This window comes from Lonchura striata, chromosome Z (genome assembly GCF_046129695.1).
Source record: "Lonchura striata isolate bLonStr1 chromosome Z, bLonStr1.mat, whole genome shotgun sequence".
Lineage (NCBI taxonomy): Eukaryota > Metazoa > Chordata > Aves > Passeriformes > Estrildidae > Lonchura > Lonchura striata.
Window position 1 is genome coordinate 73785259 of NC_134642.1, and position 26082 is coordinate 73811340.

Consider the following 26082-nt stretch of genomic DNA (forward strand, 5'->3'; position numbering starts at 1 on the left):
GGAGTCCAAGGACAGCAGGAAAAGCAGGGCAAGCAACACTTTACCGAGTGAGGAGGCTGAGGCCCGAGATGACCCTCGCCACAGCTCCGTTTCACGCCATGCCATGAAAGCAGGTAATTCATGACGGGACAGGGAGCAGGGCCGCGTTCTGCCCGCAGCCACACGCGCAGCGCGCTCCTCGGGCAGCCGTGCCCCCCGAGCGGCGGCACAAGCGCCAATTTCCTCCCGCCGGGGCCGGCTCGGCTGCGGGCGGCTCCAGCCGGCCCCGCCCCGCCCCGGCGGCGCCCTCGGGCCGAGCGGCTGCGGCCCCGGGTCCGGGCGGTGTCGGGGCCGTGCGGGGCCGCGCGGGGCCGTGTCGGGGCCATGTCGCGACACGGGCGGGTCCCGCGGCGGCAGCCCGGCGGGGCTGCGGGGGACGGGGCTGCCGCCGCCGCGGTGCGCGCCCGGGCCGAGCCCCTCGGGGCCGCCGGCGTGGACGAGGTGGTGGCAATAGCGGCGCAGCTGGCCCTGGAGCGGTTCCGGAGCGGGGACGAGGCGGGTGCGCGGCACGGCCCGGCCCGGGGGCAGCTGCGGGTGTGGGGAGGGCGCTGGCAGCGGGTCAGGGAGGGGATCCTGCCCCTCTGCCCGGCCCTGGTGAGGCACGGCTGGGGTGCTGTGTCCATCTCTGGGCTCCCCAGCACGGAGACAGGGAGCTGATAGAGCGGGTCCGGCAGAGACCACTGAGATGGAGGTCTCTCATCAGGAGAGCTGTGGGAGTTGGTCCTGTTTGGCCCAGAGGAGACTGAGAGGGGATCTCACTAATGCATATGAATATCTCCGAGATGAGTCCCAGGAAGGCGGTGCAGGCTTTTTGGTGACAGGACAAGGAGCAATGGCCATAAATTCAAAGAGAAGAAGTTCCACCTGAACATGAGGGAGAGCTTCTTTCCTTTGAGTGGCAGAGCACTGAAACTGCTGCCCAGGGAAAGCATTGAATTTCCCCCTCTGGAAACATCCCAAACCCTAGATGTGTTCCTCTGTCACCTGCTCCAGGTGACCCTGCAGGGGGGTTGCACTGGGTGGTCTCCCTTCCAATCCTAACAATTCTGTGTTCTGTAACGTTGAGTTGTCAAGATTACTGCCTGTTGCATTGTTACTGTCTTTTCATTATTATTTATCATTCTAGAGATGGAATTTCCTTCTAGTTTCACTAGTACTGAAAGAGCATTTGTTCACCGGCTCTGTCAGTCTCTTGGACTGGTATCTAAAAGCAAAGGGTGAGTCGGGGTACAGTTTTCAGTTCTTTGGTGCAGATGATAGAATTTCAAGACTAATGATAACCTGATTGATGTTTTCAACATCCTCAACTTGCTGCAAGGAATAGTATTAGAGAAAAAAGTGTAAAAGTAGCTACAGATATGAGCATCTTTGTTCATTGCTGTATGCATGCTTGGAAAAGCTTGTGACATGCATTTTGGGACAGCATGATTTTATACTCTGTGGATTTAATGGCTCCATTAAAAAAGGTTCTCACTGTGATTTCTGTTTTTTTTCCAAAGATTTTGCTTAGCATCTCATACCCTGACAGATAAAAGTTAACCTAGAGTAGGTTCCTTTTTCCTAAAATAAGTTTTCCCTCCCCCTGACAGAAAAGGAGCCAATCGATACCTGACTGTAAGGAAGAAGGATGTGTCAGAGGCACACGCAGTCATGACTTGTGACTTGGCTCTCTGTACGAAACACGCCGTTCGGAGCCTAATTCAGCGCTTTCCCGTCACAAATAAGGAACGCGCGGAGCTCCTGCCAAGGACAGAGCGAGGAAGTGCCTGTGCTGTTGAATCTGGTACGTTCAGCATGTGTTCTGATTTGGACTTGTCCATCGACACCACTCGAAACCACCTGCAACCCAGTGACAAAACAAACCTCTTCCTGCTCTGTCCCCTCTGGTGTCCTAACAGACACCTTCAAACAAATGCATTAATTTTCCTTACTTTTAAGGTCTTTTATAACTGGTGCTGTGAGGAATTTGGGAAGTCATATCATGCACATTGAGATGTCCACCTTGTGTTGTGTTAATTTAGAATCTTTGAGCCAGTTCCAGCCAAATCTTTTTGGAAGCACATTTTGAAATGTGGCTTCACAGAAGTAACTATGAGGTGGGGTTGAAGAGTCAGTGTTACTGTGATGCCATAAGAATGCCTATATTAGAAAATGAGGTTGTCTGTTCTGCTTATAGAAATTAATGTGCTTGATAAATCAAAAATTTCAGTTTTTACTTCTTCATCTCTACAAAATAGATTTGGTCCTTAAGAGACTACTGTCCAGACTTCTTGATTTCTTGAATATGGAAGAGTTCACGGAAAGACAAACTTTGGTCGAAATGTTGGTTTTTTTTTTAAAAGCAAGGTTTTCATCTAGATTATTGCTTTAGCAGCTACAAGTGGAAGAGTTGCACTGTGTTTCTGTGTGCAGAGATGGGTGTAGTGAACAGAAAACATTTGTACCAGTATGCCTTGTTTAATTGCATGGTTTTGATACGTGGTGTCTCTTCTTGATGTGCTTTCTTTGCTGTTATTTCCAATTGTTTTAGTTGTTTAATAGGATTGTTATATGAACCAGAGGGAAGCTGTAATAAAAGTGCTGAAATGCAATGTCTTAGGAATGTAAGGGATAAGTTAATGAACAGTCTAATATTTGCCTTTCTCTGCATCTCAAGAATGTATTTTTAGTTCTCCTGATCTCTTAGTCTGTTTGTCTTGGTACAACAGAGCTTGAAATTTAGAATATGAATCTGTTAATGGCATTACATATGTATAACTGAGTTTACAGCAAACTTTTCATTCTGCCAGAGAATAATTCTCAAGGAATTACAGAGTAGCACTTGCAATGATGGATGTGAAGTAGCTCCCTCAGAAGATGTGCCTGTTTTTTGGCTACTTATGCACTGCTTTCTAACACATCGCACTGCTGCGTGGGGGCCAGGGCTCTTGATACAGCATGCTTGCATTGGTATGATTTCAGGCAAACGTGTGGAATAGCTTAAAGGTTTAACTCTGTCAGTGTGTATTTCTAGGGGGAACTGCAGGTGTGAAATGTGGGCGCAGATACAAAGGCCACCAAAATACGCCAGGCTGATATTCTCTGGTTTAGTTTGTTTCTCCTTTTGCTCTTTGTAGGCTTTTTTGACTTGGAGCAATGCTCTGGAAGAGTCTGGTTTTCTTCAAAATACCTATGAAAGTAATAACTGTTTTGAAAAATATCTATTGCAAGCACTGCAGGACATGCTATAAATATGACATCTAAATGTGTGATGGGTTTGTCACTTTACCCACAGGGATGCATAAAAAGCCAGCAATGTTAATTTTTAAGTACAATTTTTGAGCAGTGTTTTTGTGACCTTCCTCTGTGTCTGCATAAATGACCTTTTAACTTGTCTTCACAGAAAAGAAAGAAGTAAACAAGACAAGTGGTCGACTTAATGATGGTATCCCCCAGGTCCCAGGGAAAAGAGGGGAATCAGAGTTTGATTCCTTCAGGCAGTCACTACCAGTTCTTGAAAAACAGGAAGAAATTGTCCAAACCATAAAGGACAATAAAATTGTTTTGATTATAGGAGAGACTGGATCAGGAAAAACGACGCAGGTATGTTGCTTCAATGAAATAAAAACTATAACAGTATTTATTCTAAACTAATGCCAGTTGTGTAACATTTGTGATATGGGGTACTTTGATGCTGTTTCAAGGCTTTCCTTTTCCTGTGTGATTGAAAATGTTGTTCCAATTTATTTTGTTGCTTTTGAAACACTAAGCCTCTAGATAGGTACTAGAAGCAAAAATGATTCCTTACAATTTTCTGGTAGATACCATTTTTTCATTAAAATAATACAAAATATTGAAGGGAAAGTAGCTGTGATGTTTGTATAACCCTTTTTCTTCTAAGGCTAGTTCTGTTCTTAGTATCCAGAGTAATCTATTTTTTGTGTTAAAATGTGAGATTATCTGCAGGGCTTTGGTTTTTTTTTTTAGATTTCTCTGAAGCAGGAGGGAGGCACTGTAAGGTTTTTCTTTAAAAAAAACCTAAATAGGTTATAATTAGAAATTTACTTTCTGCTGATTCAGATATGCTTGCTATGATAATTGTAATGAAAAGTCTTTTGCAATGTGCAATATTGATATGCAGTTAATGGTTTCCCTGTGCTAACAAAGCTGTGACTTTCTCAAATAGCAAATTTGAACCACTTCTTTACAGATCCCTCAATTTATCCTTGATGACTGCTACAAGAATGGAACTCCCTGTCGTGTGTTTTGTACTCAGCCAAGACGTTTAGCAGCTGTTGCAGTGGCTGAAAGAGTGGCAGCAGAAAGAAGAGAGAAGATTGGCCAGACAATTGGTTACCAGATCCGGTTAGAGAGCAGGTACCAATGGTACTTCTAAGTGTCGGTTGATCTTGTGTTGGTCTTGTGAATCTTGTGTACATTGAAACTGCAGTATGTTTGTGCTGCAGCCTCACAGATGGGATACGTTACTGCAGGTAAGGAATACGTAAGAGTGAAAAGGATGGCTTTCTTCCTGTGTTTTGCAGTTTGATGTAGAAGGCTGTCTTACAGAACTGAATCTCAGGTATTTTCTGTTGATTTCTTCTGCATGGAAATCCTTGTCTGATTTTCAGATCAAGTCTACACTTTCTTCTTTTTTTCCCCGTTCTCTCTGCTTTTAACATGTGTGGATTCAAAAGGTCTGCAAGCTTTGAAGGTAGGTGTGAAAACCAGTATGCTGTAACAAATGTTATGTAGTGAGAGTTGATAGGAGCCATAAAAGGGAAAACAGAAAAATTGGAATGTGACTGATGAAGCTGAGCATTATTTATCAGTCTAGCCTGGATTAAATGTATTCTTCTTCAGCTGCTGTGTTTAAAACATGAAGTGATGTAAAAGTAGAGGTTTCAGTATCACTTGATGAATTTGTCTGTAAAGCAGAGCATGAATGGATTGTTTGGGGTTTTTACATCTTTGCACCGTGTAGCGAAATGACATTTCAGGGAAAGGCCAGCAGTTGAGATATGAGTGACCAGAAGATGGCTAAAGGTTGTGTTGCTTGAGTGAACAAAGATAACACATAGCTGGTGAAAATGAATGCACTTGAACAATGAAGCCACAATAAGAATTCAAATATGTGTATGAAAGCTCACAAGGATATTAAGAGATTAGAAGAGCTGGTGAAGATGTGTCACAAATAAGCCGAATGATTAATATATGGAAGTACTATGCTGGCAGAAGAAGAGCAAAGTCAGGTGAAAATGGTAGAATTACTGGGAGCAGTGCAGAAAATCCAGCTTGAGAAAAATCAATACAATTACTCCAGGGAAACACTGAAAGGGGGAGATAACAATATTTTGAGCTGTGGACAAAAGAAATTTGGAGTGGAGATGTTGAGAGGTGTTTCTAGTAAGACAGAAACATAATTTTTAAGGTTTTCTCAACTGTCTTCCAGAGAAAAGCTGTAGAGTACAGTACAGAGGAACTTTTCAGCTCTTTTAGGATGGCAGTAGCAGAGGGAGTAGTGAGAATTGCTGTTTTTATTGGGACAGCTAACTGTGCCCCAGGTATGGAATTGTAACATTTCAGTATTTTCACCTCCTGAAAAACCAGAGGATCAAGCAGATGCCTCTGTGATTTAGTCAGCTGTAATGAGTTGTGTCTTCAAGGCAAGGCTTTGGGAGCTGTGGGGAGGCTTCTGTGAGGACGTGCCAGAAGCCTCTCCCGTGTGTGACAGAGCCGGTGCCAGCCAAGACAGACCTGCCTCTGGCCAAGGCTGAGCCTATCTGTGATGGTGATAGTGCCTCTGGGACAGTGGGGAATGGGGGAGGAAAACCTGCACAACAGAGGCAGCAGTTCATGAAGAGTGGTGAAAGCATGTGAGAGAAGCAGCTCTGCACACAGGAAGGTCAGTGCAGGAGGGGAGGAGATTCTCCAGGTGCCAGAGCAGCCCATGGTGCAGCCCATGGTGAGGCAGCTGTGGCCCAGCAGGCCGTGGAGGTCTGTGGTGCAGCAGGGATCCTCCTGTGAAGGATTCTGTGTTGGAGCAGGTAGATGCTTGAAGGAGACTGTGATCCTCTGGGAAGTCTGTGCTGAAACAGGCTCCTGGCAGAAGCTGCGGCCCCAGGGAGGGAGCCGCACAGAAGCAGGTTTGCTGTCAGGATTGTGACCCTGTGGGGTCCCACACTGGAGCAAACTGTTCCTGAAGCACTGCACCCTGTGGAAAAGGACCTGTGCTGCAGCAGTTCCTGGAGAACTGCAGCCCATGGGAAGGACCCATATTGGAGAAGCTCGTGGAGAGCCCACTTTCCCGTGGGAGAGAACCACATTCTCCTTATCTTTCTCTGGGGCCTGGTAGTCTTTTTGTTATGTTTCCTCTCCCTTGCCCGTGGAGAGGACAGATAGAGTGGCTTGGGTAGGCACTTGGCGTCCAGACAGGCTCATCCCACCACGTGTAGACAAGTACAAAGGCTATATCCAAGCACAGGCTGAGGAATTGGAACCTGGTTTTCCACATGGAATTTTCTAGTAAAATGAATGACGTGCAGGGTTTCTTCACAGTTTTCTTTTATTTCCTTAGTTATTAATATTGAATCTTATTCTTTCAATTAATACGTTGTCCAGAGTTTTGAGGCGCAAGCACTACAAATTGTTAGGAAATGTCTGGGAAAAGGCATAGTTTAAAAACAAGTGGTGTGCATGAATCTTTTGAGGAGAGAACTGTAATTTCTCTTCTGGTCAGCAGCTGCTTTAATTTTTGATCCATGGAAAGCTTTAAATGGTGCAAACCCCTGAGTTGTCTCTGTGATGTGATCCATAGGGTTTCTCCAAAGACGCTGGTAACATTCTGCACTAATGACATGCTCCTTGGCACGCTGATGGCAGGAGACAGCACTCTCTCCACCGTGACCCATGTTATTGTGGTGAGCATCCTGTGGTCTTTCATGTGGGGTGGAGCAATATGTATTGCTTTGGAAAATGAGGTCCTCATTTGTTTTACTGAAATTTGCTGAGCACTTTAGGTGTTTTTGTTTGGTAGAATCTGAATCAACTTCAAAGACTTTCTGAGTCCTCAGAGTAGAATGCATGTTTCGTGCAGTTTGGTGTTTTTCTGTGTGTTTGCGTTTTTCCTGTAAAAATATCTTATTTTCATGCCAATGGTTAAGTGTGGAATCAGGAGGAGTGGAGAGGGACAGAAGTGTAAATATTTCTGAACTTCCATGGTCAGCAGAAAATCCTTAGGGAGGCTTACCTTGATGTGGTTCAATGTGATTGTGTCAGATTTTCTCTTACCATTTGTTTTAGCAATACAGGTTTTCAGTCCATTTGTTTGCCCAGAGTTTTCTAGATAATGTGGAGTCTAATTGCTAGCAAACTATTCAGATTGTTCATTTGTGATTATGTCAATATTCCTATGATGGAACTGAATAAGTAAAGGGAACTAGAATGTTTTTGGCAAGACTTAAGTACTGAAGATGAAAAGGTAAGTTTAGGTGCCTGCCTGTTTATCAGAGTTAAAAAAGCATGAGAATGATTTATACATTCTTGATGTCAGCCTACAAACTTTGTATTTTGAGTCCTTGTTTCCTTCATTCATAATATAAATCAAAACAGAAGAATGAAAAAGATGATTAATCAGTTATGTACCTTAACTTATAGGCTTTGTGTATGACTTGTCTAAGCAATTTGTCTGTTTTTCTGATTATGTGGTGTCATACATTTTTTTAAATGCTTATCAGTGGTGAAGTGAGAATTTATTAAAATAAGATTTGTACTTTGTGGTGTTTTCTTGAAATTTGGCTTCAAATACAAAACCAGAGAGGTTTCAGATACTCACTTTAGCCTCTAAAGTTAAGGTGCTTACAGCTTCAGCATTGCAATGCACTCAGCGCTGACAAAAACTTTTTGAGGCATTTTTGTTTCTTTATGGATAGTTTTTTTAAAAAAAACCTATTACTTAAACTAGACTCACACATATTAAGGCCTCTGTAATGTGCCACCAAAACATGTATTTTTTTTTAGAGAAGTTTGTTTTTGTCAGAAGTTGTGAATCTGTGATGGTTTTTTATCTCTTTTTTTCCCTTTTTGTTACAGGATGAAGTACATGAGAGGGATAGGTTCAGTGACTTCTTGCTAATAAAACTGAGAGATGTGCTGCAAAACCAGAATAATTTAAAACTAATTCTCTCTAGTGCTCCTCTAGATGCAAATCTCTTTATTAGGTATTTTGGAAGCTGCCCAGTAATACATAGTAAGTCTTGATCTTAACTCTTAAGTCTGAGTATACCTGCCCTGAGACTCACAGATCTTACTAAACTGTAGCAAATTATTCTGAGTAAAGGCACATGATTAATACACTGAGAATTCCAGGAATCCTTGTTCTTTCTGTATGCAGGTTTCTTGTTTCTTGACTGTTTGCACCTCATTCAAAGTGAAGTGTTTGAGTCACTGGGAGTTCTGTAAATGCAGGTACATCCTGCCCCCCTCCACTCTTAATTGAAGAAGTAGGAAGAGGTTATTGAAGTTCTGTCTTCATGCTGATACAGGACTTAGGAGCTACATGAGTGTGATATATATCAGTGCATTCCAGTAGGATCTTACTCTTCAGGCTTTGTGAAGGTTGTCACTGGTTACTGGATAAAACACAGATAACTGTACCAGTTCAGTTCAGAAATACAGGCTTAGGCAGATTGGGTTTCACATGAAAAAAGAATCACATGATTCTCTGATTTAAGGAAAATTAGTAGTTGTTCATCTAGGTAAATATTCAGAAAAGACATCCAGTTTTGCTTAGTTTGTTTGCAGACTCAGTTACCTGCAGTTAGACTACATTCAAATGCAAAGAAAAGTTACCATTATTTGCTGGTTTAATTTCATTTGACTGATCTTTAGTAAAGCCAAAATGTAAATGCGTGGGAGATTGCGGGTTTTTGTGGGTTTGCGGTTTTTGCCCCACCCTCCTGGCTTGCAGGTTTTCTGCATGGGTGACCTCCTCTGGCACCTTGCAATCCTCTTACTTTTTCAACAGTAATGTCCAACTTTAATGTGTTTTGAAAAGTAGCTTTTAAGAGAAATGCTTTATCTGACAATCAGGTAGACTCTCTGCATGTCAGCCTTTTTAAAAAAAATCTCAATGGTTTTAGGAAATGGGATTGCTTACTGGTTTATTTTAGCAAATGTTTGTGAGGAGGAAACCTTTTTTTCCTTCCTTTTTTTGCAGATGGAATTGTTTAGTTCTCAGTTTTGAATTTCTGCCCAGTTGAATAAGGTTTGCAGCTTGTTGGAGACAGGAATCTGGAAATTACACGTGATTTCATGTTCTTTGTATTTTTTTTGCAAGGGAGTGCCTCAGTTATGATTGTTGTATGACTTTCCAGTTTAGTCTTTTTGCAGCTTCCTGTTCTTTCAGATCGGTCAATTTGTGTTGGAAAATCTGCTGGCAATCTCTCCCAATCTCTCCAATTTACCACAGTGTTTGTGCTGGTTATGTAACAGGCCAATAACAATTCAAAAGATATTTTTTTCCCGTTTTTTGTTGTTGTTGTTGTTTTGGGGTTTTTTTTTTTGGTTTTTTTTTGGTTAATTTAAGAATTAAAAGAAGTGGCTTTGTCTGTTAATTTAATATACAAGGTTTGAGTCTCCTTCAGCAATACGGCTGACAAAATCCTGACCACAGAAACCACATTTTGTGGCTGTGGATCGCTGTAGTACACAGAGTTTGTGATCAGTGTTGGAAGGCTTCCTCTGTGACCAGCTTCTAAAAGTATGTGAATTGTGGATTGTTCTTTCTGAAGGAAAATCCTGAGTGTTCCTGAGTCAGGTTAAGGAACAAGAAATCAAAATGTAGAGATTTTAATCTTCATGCAAAAAGCATCCTGCAATGTCGACAGATAAGGTCTAGAAAACAGTCCTGTTGAAAAAGAGATCAGGATAAATTATCAGAAGGTAAAGGCCGCTGGGATGTCTCATCTGTCAAGAAGTATTCAGTAAAGAAAGCTCAGCTTTGCTGAATTAGTAGAGGACATGGAGATAAGGCTGCCTTCTCACATGATTCTCATGAAAAGAAAGGAGTTCAGTACAAAGATTTACTGTCTCTGTGTGGAACCTTGCAAAAAGCTGTATTAATTGCTTATTATTTAATTACATTTTTAATCCAGATGGGAGACTTACATGGCAAGTTCTTGTTTGTAAGCCTAAACAAAAACAGCTGTTTTCTTTTTCTCGTTTAAAAAAAAATTGTAGTTAATAATTGTCAATCTTACGAACATCTGCTGGAACACTTCATAAAATTGAAGAGGTTGAGGAGAAACAAGGTGGCATTTGATTTTGGAAATGTTTTGTTTTGTACAGTTTCGAGAAAAATAAACTCCAGTGAAGGTAGTTTTTTAAAAAATTAATTCTGTAAGTGAAGCTGGTGAATATATGATCTTTTACGGATTTTTTCTATTTTAGTCCAAGGGAGACCTTTTGAAGTTAAAGAGATGTTTCTGGAGGACATTTTACGAAGCACTGGGTATACAAACAAAGAGATGGTGAAGTACAAAGAAAAGAAGCAGCAAGGTCAGTGGACTTGTTAATTCTAAGGGTTGGCAATGAGAATCATTGATTGAACAAACAATTAACAGGATTATTTTCTGTTGAAATTCCAGAGTCAGGAGATTAAATGAGTGTGATTTAGATGACAGCAAGTATCTTTAAGCTGTCAATATTTACATTATGGAAATAGTTTATGCAATTAAAGAAAAAAGATCACTTTGATTCAGTGGTTGCATTCTGTTTTCACTCAGTTGATGAATGTCATCTTTTTTCTAATTATTATGCTGTAGAGTTATATATAACTGGGGGCTCTGCCCACATGAATGCTAAAGAAGCATAGGATGCTCTGTACCTTTGGGTGCAAATTAAAGTGCAGCTATTAAAGCAGGCATGATTTTGTACATCTTGCACTAAATGGACAAGGTATTCCCTTCAGTAACATTTTTCACTGCTTTCTTCAGGCATGGATGTATTTTTTTAAGTGTTAACACTCTTGAGCTAAACATCATTGGTTTTAAGTTGATTAAGTAGATACTGCTTCAGAAGTTTTCCTGGCAACTGAAAGTAATGATCCCAGTGATTATTTAAAGGAAAAGTAAAAAATGCAAACCCCAAAGCTATAACATTCAATATCCAGTCCTAACTGGGTATTGATCACAGTGCTCATCTCTGATCACTGGGGTCAGAAAAGTTCAGTTAGGACACTGGTGTTTTCTGATGTTTCTTCCAGTGGTGTAGAAAAGTAAGTTGTTACATGCAGGGACTGTATCACTTGTCTTCAGAATTCCATTTGTGGAAAAAGATCTGGCCTGAGATTGTGTGGAAGGTGATTACTTAAGGAAGATACTTTGAATGCAGTAGTTTGGAATAATGGAGGTTTGGGGGGTTAAACACCAAAGTGTTGGGTTTTACCTCGTTTTTATAGCCCTGGTGCAGTGCACTTTGGGTACCCTTAAACATGTCATTTCTGTTGGACTGGTAGTAGCATTCTAGACTAAAAAAAGATGTTGAATGGGTAAAACTTGGTAAAACCTGCTGTGACTAACTTTTTTAGTAGAAAACAATGGATAATAAATATGACTCTAAAACTTTCTTGGGGAATACTTTGCATTCTAGAAGAGAAACAGAAGAACACTCTTGCTGAGTGGTGTTCAGCTCAAGATAACACTAACAAAGGGACATCTCGGAGACAAAAATCGGTTCCAAGGACAAATGAGGAGTACAAACGGTTGGATGATGGCGGTGACACAGTATTTAATCAACTGGTAAGTTTTTTCTTTAGTCGGAAGAGATGTTACAGGTGTTTATATTTGTGTTGTATTACTAGCCATTTAAAATCTGTTTTCTAAAGTTCTGTTGAATCTTTCAGGACATTAACGTATTTTAAAGATTACTTGATGAGGATGAACGGCTCTAGCTGAAGTGTGCTCTTCAGTTCGGGTGGTTGCACACAGCTTTTCCTCAGATCAAATGGCTCGACTGCCATTGTGTTCGTACTTGCGTATGACAAAATCAATGCATGAACTGATACCTGAGTGCTGGGTTTCTGTGGCTGCTGGGAAAAATAACCATTGCAATTCTTTGTGGGTAATGTATGAGAATAAAGACAACTCTTGGAAAAGATTAAGCTTTCAATATTGTTTTTTATCTTCAGACTGAAAAAGATGTGAATTGCCTTGAACCGTGGATAGTAAAAGAAATGGATTCCTGTCTTTCTGACATCTGGTTGCATAAAGATATTGATTCGTTTGCTCAGCTGTTAAATCTTATTTTAACTGAAAATGTCAGTGGTAAGTTTCATGTGTTATTACATAAGAAAAAAGCAACCTCAGATGTACTTAGATTTTTATGGCTACTTTTATCTCCAGTTTCAAATGGTGTTACCTTTGCATTCTGATGCTGACTGAAAAATGATAGGGCTAGCAGAAATAATGAGTTGTTTAGTTAGTTATTGTTTTGAAGTATTGACAGAAGTGTGTTTCTAAAACAGTGTAGAATTCATATGAACTAACTTCAGAGATAAAGTGAGGAAACAAATTCTCTTTGGGCTGGAATTTGAAAGCAGTATTTGTACTATATTTAGATGAAAAAATAACATTTCTACTGGGTTTGCTGGATTTTTTTTTTTTTTTTTTATTTCTCAGTTGATTATAGGCACAGTGAAACTGGTGCGACTGCTCTGATGATTTCTTCAGGGGGAGGCTTTTTGAGTCAAGTAGAACAGTTGATCAGCATGGGAGCAAGTATCCACTGCAAATCATCTAATGGCTGGTAAAAACAGAGAAACCAAAAGATAGATTTATTTGTCAATATAGGAGAGAGGAAGAAAATTCTTTAACATCTAAATTAATTTGCTAGCTTATCACACTGCTGTAAGAACTATAGATTTTGACAGCCTCAACAATTTCTAACTCCTGATAATCACATTGTTTTCTGTAAATTCTAAATTGAATTCTTAATTACATGGTCTTGATTGTGAGCTATAAATTTTGTTTCAGTAGGTCTTGTTTAGGATACTGGTTAGTAGAACAACTGTAATCTACTGAACTGAACCAAAATATTTGGCAATTCCTATTTTCATGGAGTTACACATATCAGAAGATCTTTCTGTTATGTTTCTAAATATATTGTAGCATGTAAAAATATTTGTGGATCTGTAGAAACTCAGGTTTTGTGGTCATGGAGTATGTCTTCATATAAACAGGGAAGTACAGTAAATAATTGTAGTATGGAATGATAAGAATTAGGATTCCAGGGGTCTGATATTTGGTACTAACATTTGAATAACTTGGGGAAGAAATGCAATTTAAAGTTAAAAGGGTGAACTGCATAGTGAGGACAGCTTCTGAAAGACATGAAATAGCCAGATGTTATGCCTGGGGTGTGACTTTTTGAGATGACTTCAAGGATACTGCAAACAGGCAGGTCTGATCTCTGCACCATTTTTAAAGGAATGGCACCTTCTTCCTCCTCACTTCCTTGAGCATGTTTGCTCCTGTGTAAAACTGACATTCTGTTGTGGTAAAGAACTGTAGTCACCTAAAAGTCAGCTGTTAACACCTATTCAAGCACTTTCAAATGGGAAGTTGCAGATCCAGCAATAACAGTACTGATGTCAATACAGAAATGGGTACAAAAGTCTGATGTCAATTGCCTCTCCTGATGTGCTCTTCATATGCATCTTTTGAAGTGAAAAGTCTAATAAAAATACTTGTGCAACTATTTCAGGATGGCTGTGGACTGGGCTAGGCACTTTGGACAGACAGAGGTTGTTCATCTGTTGGAATCCTACAGGTAAGCTGTAACTGTTTTGCAGAATGAGTTGTATATGATATACATAGAGTTGTGATGGGAAATTTGAGATTTGTGTTCTTCTAATCAGAACAGGTTTTAGCTTTTCATGCTCTAAAATCTGGACTTAATAGCAATACCTTTTTTTAAGAATAGGAGTATTTCAAAAAATAAACAGCAAAAAAGTTTGTACTCAATAGCATATTGTTTATGCTTGCACAACTTGCTAATTCTATACTATGTACCATTTTCTTTTCACATGCTTATTTTGGAAACAAATCTGTAATGTGTTTTTATCTATATTTTTTATATGCAATAGGCATATTAAAGAAAATTTGCAGAAGTAATGTGTACACTAGGCCATTCAAGAATGATTTTCTGATTAACTTACAGTTGTCATACTTGTGGTAGTGTTTTGTAAAGATTATCTCTACTATAATTTCTCTTAGTGTAGTTTCTGCTAGTGGGAAATTTTTGGAGAAGACATATCTCTCAAATATTTTTACTTGAACAGATAAACGAGAAGTATCTTTATACTTTCCTTTGCTTATGGTTGTGTTTCAATGAAGTTGAAGAAAACTAAAGTTAACACTAATAAATAAAGTGGCATCCTTCATTGGGTTAACATTGGAATCAGTAAACAGTAATAGTATGGTGATTCCCTTCTGCAACACTTAAACATCAGAATTCAAGACCAACAGTCTTGAATTGAGTTGGTCTCAATCTAAGTTTGATTTGATGGCTCAATGCAAACCCGAAGGGGCAGCCTTGATTCTGGTGTATTTTCCTGTTACAGCGCTTCATTTGGATTTGGAAACATGGATGAAAGTTCCAGTTCCCTGGTCCAAAAAAGTGCTAGTGACCTTAGTGCAGAGGACAGAGAGCTACTGACAGCTTACCATCACAGTTTTGATGATGAAAAAGTGGATCTGGATCTGATAATGCACTTACTTCACAGCATCTGTCATAGTTCTGATGCAGGTAGGTAAATACCTAACCAGTGGTTGTGGATTTGACTTCTGATAATCATGCTCTTTTTTCAGCAATCCACAGATGTTAAAACCTTCTGAGTGCTATTCGACATGTATTTGAATTTTCTGTTTAACTTTGCAAACCCACTTCCTTTTTTAGGAGCAATTTTAATATTTCTTCCTGGGTATGATGAGATAGTGAGCCTGAGGGACCGCATTGTTTTGGATGACAAGAGATTTTCTGATAATGCTCACAGGTAAAACCTTTAGTTACTGTGGCTTTTCATTGCTTCTTTTAAGGATCCTTAAAATGTTCCTTTTGTCTTGCATTAGATACCAAGTTTTCGTGCTTCATTCAAGTATGCAGACTTTGGACCAGAAGAAAGTGCTTGAAAGTCCACCTTTTGGCATCCGCAAAATTGCAAGTATTAGAGGACTTTTTCCAATGCCACAATGACCTATTTTGCCATTGCTTTTGCAGTTATTATAGTTTTGGTGGTTTTGGGTTTTTTCTTTGCAGATTCTTTCTACTAATATTGCAGAAACCAGCATAACAGTCAATGATGTGGTGTTTGTCATTGACTCAGGAAAGGTGAAAGAGGTAGGACTGCCTTAAATTTTCCTAGTGTGATTCTAAAACACACAGTGTATAAATTTTGGAGAACTTTTTTTTTTTTTTTTATTACTTTACAGTAAAGTGAGAAAAAGCTTTTACTAGCTGAGAGCTAGTGCCTGTCAGGCAACAGTCCTTTCTGAAAGGCTTCAACATGAATTTGTTTTAAGACAAATACTGTAAGCTATCCGTCTAAAAAACCTTGAAAATCTTGAATTTCAAAACTTGTGGAGCATTAAGATACTAGAAAGGAGATACCCTCATTAATTCACTTGAAATTGAGAAGGTACCTTTGTCTCAGAAGCTGCTGTATATATTACTATTTCATACTTTTTAGAAAACTCCTGTTGGTAATCTAACTAGTAACTTGTATTTCATGTACCCTATTGAGTTTTCAGTTTGTATTCCTTTCTTTGTTTTTCTAGAAGTCTTTTGATGCACTGAGTTGTGCTACAGTGCTAAAAATGGGGTGGATTTCAAAAGCCAGTGCTATCCAGAGAAAAGGCAGGTAATAAATGCCTCATAGTGGTTCCCATTTTGCAGATATGCACAGTCCTTTATGTTTAGAATAAACCACACAACATAGTAATTGTTTCTGGCCTATTCCGGTGTTGTGTTGCATAGAGGCCAACACTGGTTCTCTGCAGACGAGTAGGCGTCAGCATGTATTTCCTTGGAATAATCTCCCAAGTTGTAGAAAAGTGATGCTCAGGCATTTCCCAAAGGTCTGGGTTGTTTTCCCCCCATTAATTTGTTCTCCTTCCTCTTTCTCCCACGTAGCACCCGCAGTCACAATGTTTTCACATCATGTCTATGGGCAGAGGACTGCCTATTTCACTTTCTCCAAGCTATCCATGACTTAACAGGCCATGATTATATTCTTCCCAGCACTGTGGGGGAGGGCTCAGAAGTTTATGTAGCAACAAATGCCTGTTTAATCAATCATATTGGCATTAAGCTGCATGTATGCACATAGATGTATATGACTGAGAGAATTTGCTCATTCCTCCCTCATTCACTCACAAGTTACTTCATCTTTATTCTACCTTTTACTCCAAGGATAACTTCTGTTTAGGGGATGTGAGGGGAAGCAAGAAAGTTTGCAACTGGTTCCTTACAACAAAGGATGATTGAGATTTGGACTGGTCTTAGGTTAGCAAAAAACCCACAGCACTTTACATTAGAAAAGCCTTGTTTTTCTTTCTCCAGATTTCTCAGTGTTGGGTTAAAATTACAGTAAAAAATTGCCACACTCTCAAAAATAATTAATGATTAGGAAATTCTCATGTTGCATGTGACCTAACAACACTTTCTTCATGGTAGTGCCTCTCTGAGTTTCTGTGTCTGTTTGTTGGCTTTTGGTTTTGTTTTTAGAAAGAAATCCTCATTTTCACAACTTCCCATATTTTATTTTCAAGGGCTGGGCGCTGTCAGCCTGGGGTCTGCTTTCATCTCTTCAGCAGGCTCCGATTTCAGAATATGTTGGAATTTCAATCTCCAGAACTTCTAAGACTGCCGCTTCAGGTGCATGTTCAGTTAGAAACTATAACTTTAAAAAATACAATGTCCTCAAACCATACTACTAATTGCAACAAATCATGTGTTTGGCGGCTGCTTCCAAATCTTGGTAATCTTTTTTTGTACTGCCTTTTACCTTGCAGGAGATCTGTTTGTACACAAAAATTCTGGCTCCAATTAATTGTCCAATTGTAGACTTTCTTATGAAAGCTCCTGATCCTCCGCCTGCTGTAACTGTGAGAAATGCTGTGCATATGCTTAAGGTCAGAAAAGGAATAAGTTTAGATGGTAATTGTGTTTGATCCCAAATTTGTGGTGTAGCAGTTTACTGACTTCAGTTTGTACTGAAGCTGTTTTTAATTACTTAAGGATGTTTTGAAGTTTTGCTTGTTGTCTGTTTTCATTTTGTGTGTGGGGATGTGTTTTTCCATGTCAAGGGAAGAGAGTGCTTCAAAGTCTTGTCTCTGTTAATAGTCTGACTTGCTTCTTCAGTGTTTGGAAACAAGTCTAGTTAAAGTCCATTATTCACATCCTTTTTGCTTTCACTGTAAATTGATTTTGTCCACTGTACCCATCCTCCTCTCCTTTATTTGTTTGTTTGTTTGTTTATGAACAGACCATAGATGCCCTGGACCCTTGGGAAGATCTCACTGAGCTTGGTTATCAGCTGACTGAATTACCTGTAGAGCCACACCTCGGTAAAATGGTGTTGTATGCTGTAGTTCTGAAGTGCCTGGATCCTGTTCTGACCATTGCCTGTGCTCTTGCCTGCCAAGACCCTTTTGTGCTGCCCACGCTGGCCTCCCAAAAGCGTGCAGCCGTGCTGTGCAGGAAGCGTTTTGCTGCCGGGACATTCAGTGACCACATGGCCCTGCTCAGGGCTTTCCAGGTAGTCTTTCATTTCAGAGAGTACTAATCACAGCACATCACCCAAGCAAAATGCAGATGTACCAGTTGGATGTAGAGTGGCGGACTGTGATTAAGTCCTCAGAGAAGACTTTCTTTTTGCCTAGTGCCTTTCCTGTGTATTGGACTCATAAATTTGTGAGGGAACCCTTTTTGTAGTATGTTTTGTTTCAAACCCTAGAAAATTTTGAATGTTTCAACAATGTGCCTCTTTGCATCCTACTACACTGAACTTTGAATCATGATCTTAATGTAATGATCTTTATTTATTGTTTTAATTTGACATAATCATCACTAGAGTGAGCACATAAAGAGAATCTAATTGTTGAACAGAAAAAATAATCTGGTTTGATACATTAACTTTTAGAGTGGGTTTTGCATTCATTTTATTGACATAAATGTAATCTTTAAAAAAACACCTGCAGTTTTTAGTTTAAGTCCTTCAAATTAATAGGCAAATGTAAAAACATTTTCAGGCATGGCAGAAGGCACGCAGTGACGGCTGGGAGAGAGCCTTCTGTGAAAAGAACTTCCTGTCCCGAGCCACAATGGAAATCATTGCAGGAATGAGAACACAGGTGCTTGGCCAGCTTAGAGCCTCAGGTAGAGAAGTTGGAAACAATTTTAACGTTGTTTTAAAGTCAAGCATATAGAAATTGTAACAAAAATCATGTTCACTGGTGTAATTTTCCTTAATTTGAAATACACTGTCATGCACACATTCATGCAGGGTATGGTGCAGATGAGGAATTGTGGCTGATCAAACTGAAAGCACCTTCATCTCCACATGCCACTGCGTTTCATGTTTTAATGAATTATTCCCATAGGAAATGTCTTTATATTGTAGAAAATAGTGGTATTCTGTGTCAGTATGAAACCCCTTATCAGGAAGGATTTCAGTGTAATGGTTTCTTCTTGGTGCTGTTAAGGTTGGCAGTGGTGAAAAATGCAACAAAGAAGTCATTTATTTCACCTTTTGTTTCTGACTCCTTTTGAGAGCCAAACACAAGGTAACATGGCACTGTTTTGTCTCTTTCATTTGTCAGGTTTTGTGAGAGCCAGAGGAGGAGCTGATATTAGAGATGTTAATACTAACTCTGAGAACTGGGCTGTAATTAAAGGTGCCTTAGTGGCTGGGATGTATCCCAATCTTGTGCATGTAGACAGAGACAGCCTGGTGTTGACGGAACCAAAGGAGAAGAAAGTGCGATTTCATCCTACCTCTGTTCTTGGTCAGTCTCAATATAAAAAGGTAAAGACACTTTGAATTCATAGTTCAAAAAAAAGGGCACTAAAATCTGTCACGTGTTTTAGAAATGTCTTTTCCTGTTTGTCAGTACTTCAAAAGCAGTATAGGCATTTAACACTACAGCTTTAGAAAATACTGTTCTACCCAGCTGATAGAATTGGAGTTGATTCATTTTTCTGTCGTTTCAGTTAGTCCTTTCTCTAGATGGAAAAGGCAAAAAGGCAAAAAAACTGCCCTGCTATAAAATTGTTTTAAAGATATAATGATCCCTATTCTTAAAAGCAAGTTTTTCTCTGAAACTCATTTTTAACATTTCTTTTTAAAACAACATATTTTGTTTTACCATGGTAGGATAATTGATTAATCTGGTTGAATTCTCACACTTTTTTATGTGCATGTGCGGCTTTCGGGGGGTTCTCGCTGCTGTCCCCCCTCCCTCCCCGGCCCCCCGGGACCCTCCGGCTAGCTGTCCCCTCTCGGGGCCGGGGTTTTCCGCGGTCCCGCTGCCCTGGGCTCACCAGGCAGGGCTGGGTTAGCACGGTCCGAGCGGCAGCGTTGCCTCAGTCGCCGCTAGGATTCGAGATAAAGAGACCAAGAGAGACCAATGGTATGCTTGTCCAGAGAGGTTGTATTGCCTGAACGGTTGCAGGGACCAAAAGCCCCGGGCTATTGCCCAGATACAGTTTTATACAGCAGAATTAAGAGTTAAGGTCTAAACAATAGAGACAGTTTTCATCTTAGGCACATCAGAACCGCCCCAGGGGCCAGGTCCAATGGGAACTGCTCAGGGGTGGGGAGAAAGGGGGTTTAGAGAGGAATGCTGAAGCAGGACTTTCCTGAAACAATGGACCATACATAAATGTATCTTTTCCCTCAGTTTCTCATTTCCAGGGCCTTCCTAAAACAATGGGGCATACATAAATGTATCTTTTTCCTCTGTTTACCATTCCCAAGGCCTTTCTAAAACCTTCCTCCACACTACCATGCCAGCATGATAGCAACATGCATGTATATTTTTATATGTATATAATTGTACATGTATTTAATTCTCAAAATACAGAATCATAGAATGGTTTGTGTTGGAAGGGACCTTAAAGCTTATCTCATTCCAGCCCCTGCCATGGGCAGGGACACCTTCCACTAGTCCAGGTTGCTCAGAGCTCCACCCAGCCTGGCCTTGGGCACTGCCAGGTTGAGGCACCCACAGTGTCTCCGGATAAAATGAGAAATACGTTCAAATTTACATTAATTACAGGTAGAGGGTACAATAGCCTGGTTTTACCTGCTCTTCCACAGATTGCCCCAGCAAATGGACAAGCTGCAGCCATCCAGGCCCTCCCCACAGACTGGCTTATATATGATGAAATGACGAGAGCTCACAAGACAGCAAACATCAGGTGCTGCTCTGTTGTGACACCTGTCACCGTGGCCCTCTTCTGTGGACCAGCCAGACTGCAAAGTAATGCCTTGCAGGCATCTTCATCCTTTCAAGGTACACTGGAGTCTGGATTTGGGATGTTTCCATTGGTATACATCAGCGTGTGACATGCAGAGCTTATTTTTCAGTAATATTTAATACATATATTGGCTGATTCTGGAAACAGCGCTGTTATAATTCCTGTAGCTATTCAGGAAGAGTTTGTTGGTTCTGTAACAAATCTCTCCATTTTGGGATTCCTTACCTATTCAAGTCCATAAATTACACAGTCGTAGGGTCTCAGAAACTGCAGTATAGTTTGTAAGGAAAGAATGCAGCCACAATATCTAATGAGAACTGTAGTATTGGTACTGAGAAGTGTAGTATGCATGTTCTCTTTCTGCAGACTACTTTATTTGAATCATTGAACCAGATTATTCAAACAGAATAATTTAGAAACAATCAGTATGGCAAACAAGTCATGTTGCTTCTAGCTAACACATACATTTTCAAGATATGTTCTACTGATAATTTTTAATTTCAGTTAACTGTACTATTAACTGTAAGTAATAGAGAATATATTTACATTTCCTTCTTTTTTTCTCATTTAAATTGAGTCCTGTTGGAATGGAAGCAAAAATAACTGCTTCTAGTTGTCATAGTTTGAATCAAACTAAAAGTCCAACTTATTTCTAAAGCTTTCCTGTCTTGCTTTTAAACTGTGAACCTTAGAGTAGTACTCATGCTGACTGAATTGCACTTAAGAAAAATAAAGAATCCTAATTAATAGCCATACATATTTTTTTTTCTTACTGGGTCTTTAAATCTGCTGTTTTACTAGGAAATAGAGGCATGTGTGATTTTGCCAACAGCTTTAGGCAAAAGTTGTATAGTGGCCTGTGAAAACTGGTGAAGGTACATGAGTTGGGTCACATCATATCAATCCACGTTTTTACATAGTAGGACCTTCAGCAGGTCTGGCTACTTGATTGCTGCTATCTGGAGCAAAGACTTTGCAGTGTATTTGCAGAAAAGAAGAGGTAGTTTTACAAATGTTTACATTTAAAGTCAATTTTAGAAGGAAAAATATTGCTGGTAATATAGTAGTATGCGGGTTTTTGTATAGAAATAATAGTAGAAAAAATATGGAAATTCTGATGAACCTTTTGTCTTTAATTCAGGGGGAGGGGTATCTAATGATAGCAGCGACAGTGAGATGGAGGACAGGACGTCTGCTGATCTGGCACTGCTGAAGCTGGATGAATGGCTCCATCTTAAACTGGACCCTGAAGTAAGAAATTACTCCTGGGTTTGCTTCATGTAGAGGAATTGTAAAAAGATGTGAAAAGGTTTTTGTAACATTTGAGTAGCCAAGAATTTTCTCCAAGAATGTCATGGTCCATTTAGGTCTCTCGAACTAGGTACTCTGTGATTTAACCTTTACTTCACAAGCTCATTAAGAATTAAACGGCTTCAATCCCCTTTGGCACAGAGTTGTCTGTTGCATGAATTTGTGTATTCAAAATCCAAGTTGCAGTGTTTGATCACCTGTCACCCATACCTTTCTCTTCTTTTACCTGTCAGCAGAAAGAAAGAGAATAGTCACCTAAGTCAACAGTGAGAGTGCTCATCCCTCTTCCTCCATATTGGTGTGGGTGTCCTGTCTCTCACAAAAGGGAGCAGGAAAGCCTCAGCAATCCAGATGCTGTTGGGTCTGTTTCAAAAACTTTCTGGGTAATATGATGTTTTATATCTGAGCTTGGCAGTTTTGTCCCTTTCCACAAGTCAGCAGATTCTGAAGAGACTGGCAGACAAAAAATGATGACTGCAAGGGACAGCAAGCTGCAGGTGACAGTGACAGCATAAGGGCCCTTCTGCTCCTTCTGGCCTCCTGTCCTGCCTGCATGGTGCTCCATCAGGCCATAGCACAAGCTGGGATAAGCTAAAATCTGGACAGGAGCTGAGAGAACAGTCACATTGGCATATTGTGTTCTTCTTTCTCTGAGAGGATAACCAAAATCAGATCAAAAAAGGAGCACTTGAAGCTGAAGTTGCTGAGAGAAAGTTGCTGTCAGATTTTGGAAGGATACATTTCAAATCCTCTTTGAAATAGAAGTCTTTATGTCATTGAGGAGCTGTGGCTGCAGTTTATGGGTCATGAAACACACAACTTTACCAACTCTAATAATAATACTCTCTCTCCTAGTCATGTCCAGAAGAGTGATTTTTAAAAATTTATCGTAATGGAAGCGTTTCTGGTAGCAGAATTAGACAATAGTCTTCTGAATTTAGTCATCACACTTGACCAGGTGTCGATGTAAGAAAAATATCACTTAGAGCTCTTTTCCATCAACTATACTGAAGAGTGCATGAGTAGAGACTGATTTGAGAGGAAGGGCATAAAGCATGAAAGGATTGAGTTTTCTTGAAAGATAAGAAGGAAAAAAAAAGTCTGTGGAATTACAATACAAAGCTAAGTTTAGTACAGAGCTAAATGAAATGTTTCCAAAATGACCTTGTACCCAAGGAAAAGAAAGCAAATTAACATCATAGTTTAAATATGGATTATTCCCCTTCCCCAAGACCTTAGTCTTGCCTTCAATTCTGGGCTCTGTTTATATTGGAATGCCAGGTGTTGCTTGATAGGGAAAAGACAGGGTTCTCTTACCTGTGTGATCTAATTTTCATCAGTATTTAACAGAATTGGAATTCATTGCAGGCTGCTGGTATGCTGCTGCAGCTCAGGCAGAAGTGGCACAGCTTGTTTCTGCGTCGTATGCGAGCTCCTTCTAAGCTGTGGTCTCAGGTTGATGAAACAACTGTAAGAGCAATTACAGCTGTTCTGAGTGCTGAAGAACAGTCTGCAGGTCTGCAGCAGCCTTCAGGAATTGGCCAGAGACCAAGGCCTGTGACTTGTGAAGAACTTCCTTTGGCATCTACATGGAAGTCAACCAGCAGCAGAAAAAGCTCAACAGAAACAGAATTGTCTGACTCCTCTCATGCTGAAAAGTAAGATGCTGAGGTCTTCTGCTTACTGTAGGTTGCAGTTTATGTATACAAGTATCACTTAAGTTTCTGCTAGTAATAGGTGAAAACAGTGGAAGTACATTTGGAAGGTGTTATACTGTTGTATGCTGCATTGTAATCCCAAAGAGAAGTATTTCATACCTGGGGCTGCTGTTTGAGAGAGCAGTCAGGAATATTGTCCATGAATTGTGATGTTTGAGAAGTAGCAGAAGAAGTTTAACAGTAGCATTAAAAAGCAATGAATGGTCAGTATGAGTTTTTAGTTAGGTTTAATAGATGTTGTAGTTGCTGTAATACATGGGGTCATGCTGTAGGTGGACAGGTCGATGTAAATTGTTCAGTGACTGCTTGTGAAACTCAAGGTATGTCCTTTGTAGGGTTTCAGTGAAATCTTCTTCTCCTGCACTCCACCAGCCAAAGAAGTACAAAGAAAAAGACATTTTGCTCTCCGGACAATCCTCAGATGACAGATCAGCTCAGTCCTCAGTAAAACCTGCAGAAAGCAGTAGCTATTCCAGCCCCTGTGCTACTCCTTCTTCTCCAGTGTCTGGAAAGGTAGAGTTCTCTAACATACTACCCTGCTCTTCCAAAATAATAGAATTTCTTGCTGATATCATTCTGCAGTTAGGTATTTTACTGATAAATTAGGAATCTAACGTAGCTTTTCATTTGTAACACTGCATAATACTTCCTTCTGGAATTTAAAAATCTAGACTAAATATCCTTGTTTCACTAGTTTAATACAGCAAAAATAATTTATGGACTGCTGAGGTAAAGCTATCCAAAGTAGAAAAAATGAGATTTAAAAAAAATCCCAAACTTGTTCTAATAAACGTGTAAGTTTTTTTCAACTAAATGAGTATATTATATACATACTTCTGAAGTTTTTGGATTCTGCCTTTTTCTGCATTCATAATAGATTTTCAGTATCAATACTGATTCTGTCTTACCTGCCTTACTATGACTGATTTTTGTGATGGTTATTTTAACAAAGCACACATTTTTAATGAGATTACTGTGACAGTTGTCCCTATATACTTGAATAGTAGACTGCAGTAACACAAAGGAGATCATTCAGAGGAAACTTCATGGACTCATTGGAGGATGTAGTAATTCCTCTTGAATCTTTCAGCTTTTAAATTAAGACAGCGTAAAAGGAAGAAAACATGTTTCCCGAATATAGAAATGCGAGTAGTGTGCTGTAGGCTACACTCTAGGATGATGAATTTTGGTGTCATCTCAAGGTCTGTCAGATTTTAACCAATTCTAATTAATCACTAGGCTTTTTAATCCTATTCTGCTTCCTGCCCCCTATTCTTGTTTCCTGCCCCTCATGGATGAATTACTGTGGAAGGGGCTAACAGCAGGCCTGTTAGCTAAAGGAGCAAAAAGAAGCTGAGAGGCAAGAAGCTGATCAAGAGCTCTCTCCAAGGCTGCTACCAAGGAGGCTGAGAGAAGAACTGGAGAAAGATAAGGAGAGAACTGCAGCTGGATAAAGCATTTTCAGAAAGTTAACTAAAGTCACTGTTACTGTTCACCAGTGGTGTTATGTTGATTTTTTTGTGGCCAACAGTTGGGGTAGAAGAAGTATAAACAATTAGAAAGTTTATAAAAGGTCATGTTCGATAATAAAGAGTTGCCATCTGAGACCGCCTGTGGTCTGTGCTTTGTGTGGCGACCGCCTCACGATGCAGTGTATATACCAGTGACAGCTGGTGCCCACCGCGTGGAGCAGCAGCCTGAGCAGCGTGGTCGGTCTGGAGCCACGCGGGGTCCCAGCGACTGGCAGCCCTGACCCGCTGGGGAGTGGCGGGGGAGGCGGCGCTGGTGCAGCTGAGAGTGGCGGGTGGAAGCCACAGGCAAGTCCAGACCTGATTTTCTCCTATCAACACACCTGGAAGCAGGTGAGGCAACAACTAGTGATAATGGGAGATAAATCTAAAGAGGAAGAGACTGTTTTGGCTACATAGAAAGCTTTGTTAAGAAATAAGGGAATTACTACTTCAGACTATGCCCTTTGTAGTATATTGCTGTGGGCTAGATCATAGGATTTTGCTACTGATCCTGACACAGCATTAAAGGTTGGAAAAAAACAGTGTTAAAGGTTGGAAAAAAAGTCAGGAACAAGCTGTGGGAAGTCACCTGAGCGGGAGATAAAACTATTGTCAATCTAGTTGTTACTTGGAGATCGCCTTTTGAGGCATTAAAGGAATGGAAAACAGCGGGAACAAGCAGAGTACAAGGTGGATGAAGATTTGGGGTTGATAAAGTAGTCTGATGGGAGGGATGAGTCAGATGGGGCCTCTGATGGGGAACTTGTTGCATACATCCTTGAAGAAAGTGCAGGTGCCCATGGAAGTTACCAGGCAGGCTACCAAAGCTTCCAGGAAAGTTGCCAGAGCTTCTGGGCTGGATGCTGAAGCTTTTGGGAAAGCTGCTAAGGCTTCTGGGCAGACTGACAGAGTATCTCCTTCTCAGACTCCTAAGCCTCTTTATCTCACCTGCACAGCAGCTTTCAGCGGTGCCTCTATACACTGCA

At 40.3% G+C, this 26082-nt stretch overlaps 1 protein-coding gene across 1 annotated transcript; it reads left to right on the plus strand.

Annotated features, from left to right (window-relative positions):
• Nucleotides 1–363: 363 nt before the first annotated feature.
• On the plus strand, nt 364–25087 carry LOC144248238 (3'-5' RNA helicase YTHDC2-like). The gene is made up of 27 exons (XM_077790196.1): nt 364–538; nt 1166–1256; nt 1629–1822; nt 3422–3621; nt 4229–4395; nt 6836–6938; nt 8110–8266; nt 10468–10575; nt 11668–11816; nt 12206–12341; nt 12696–12822; nt 13780–13845; nt 14639–14823; nt 14974–15070; nt 15147–15234; nt 15334–15414; nt 15852–15934; nt 16845–16950; nt 17088–17207; nt 17561–17833; nt 18327–18453; nt 18897–19102; nt 20396–20591; nt 21698–21807; nt 23236–23525; nt 23921–24098; nt 24898–25087. The coding sequence occupies exons 1-27, from the start codon at nt 364–366 to the stop codon at nt 24940–24942; spliced, it is 3858 nt and encodes a 1285-aa protein (XP_077646322.1). The 3' UTR covers nt 24943–25087.
• Nucleotides 25088–26082: the final 995 nt, after the last annotated feature.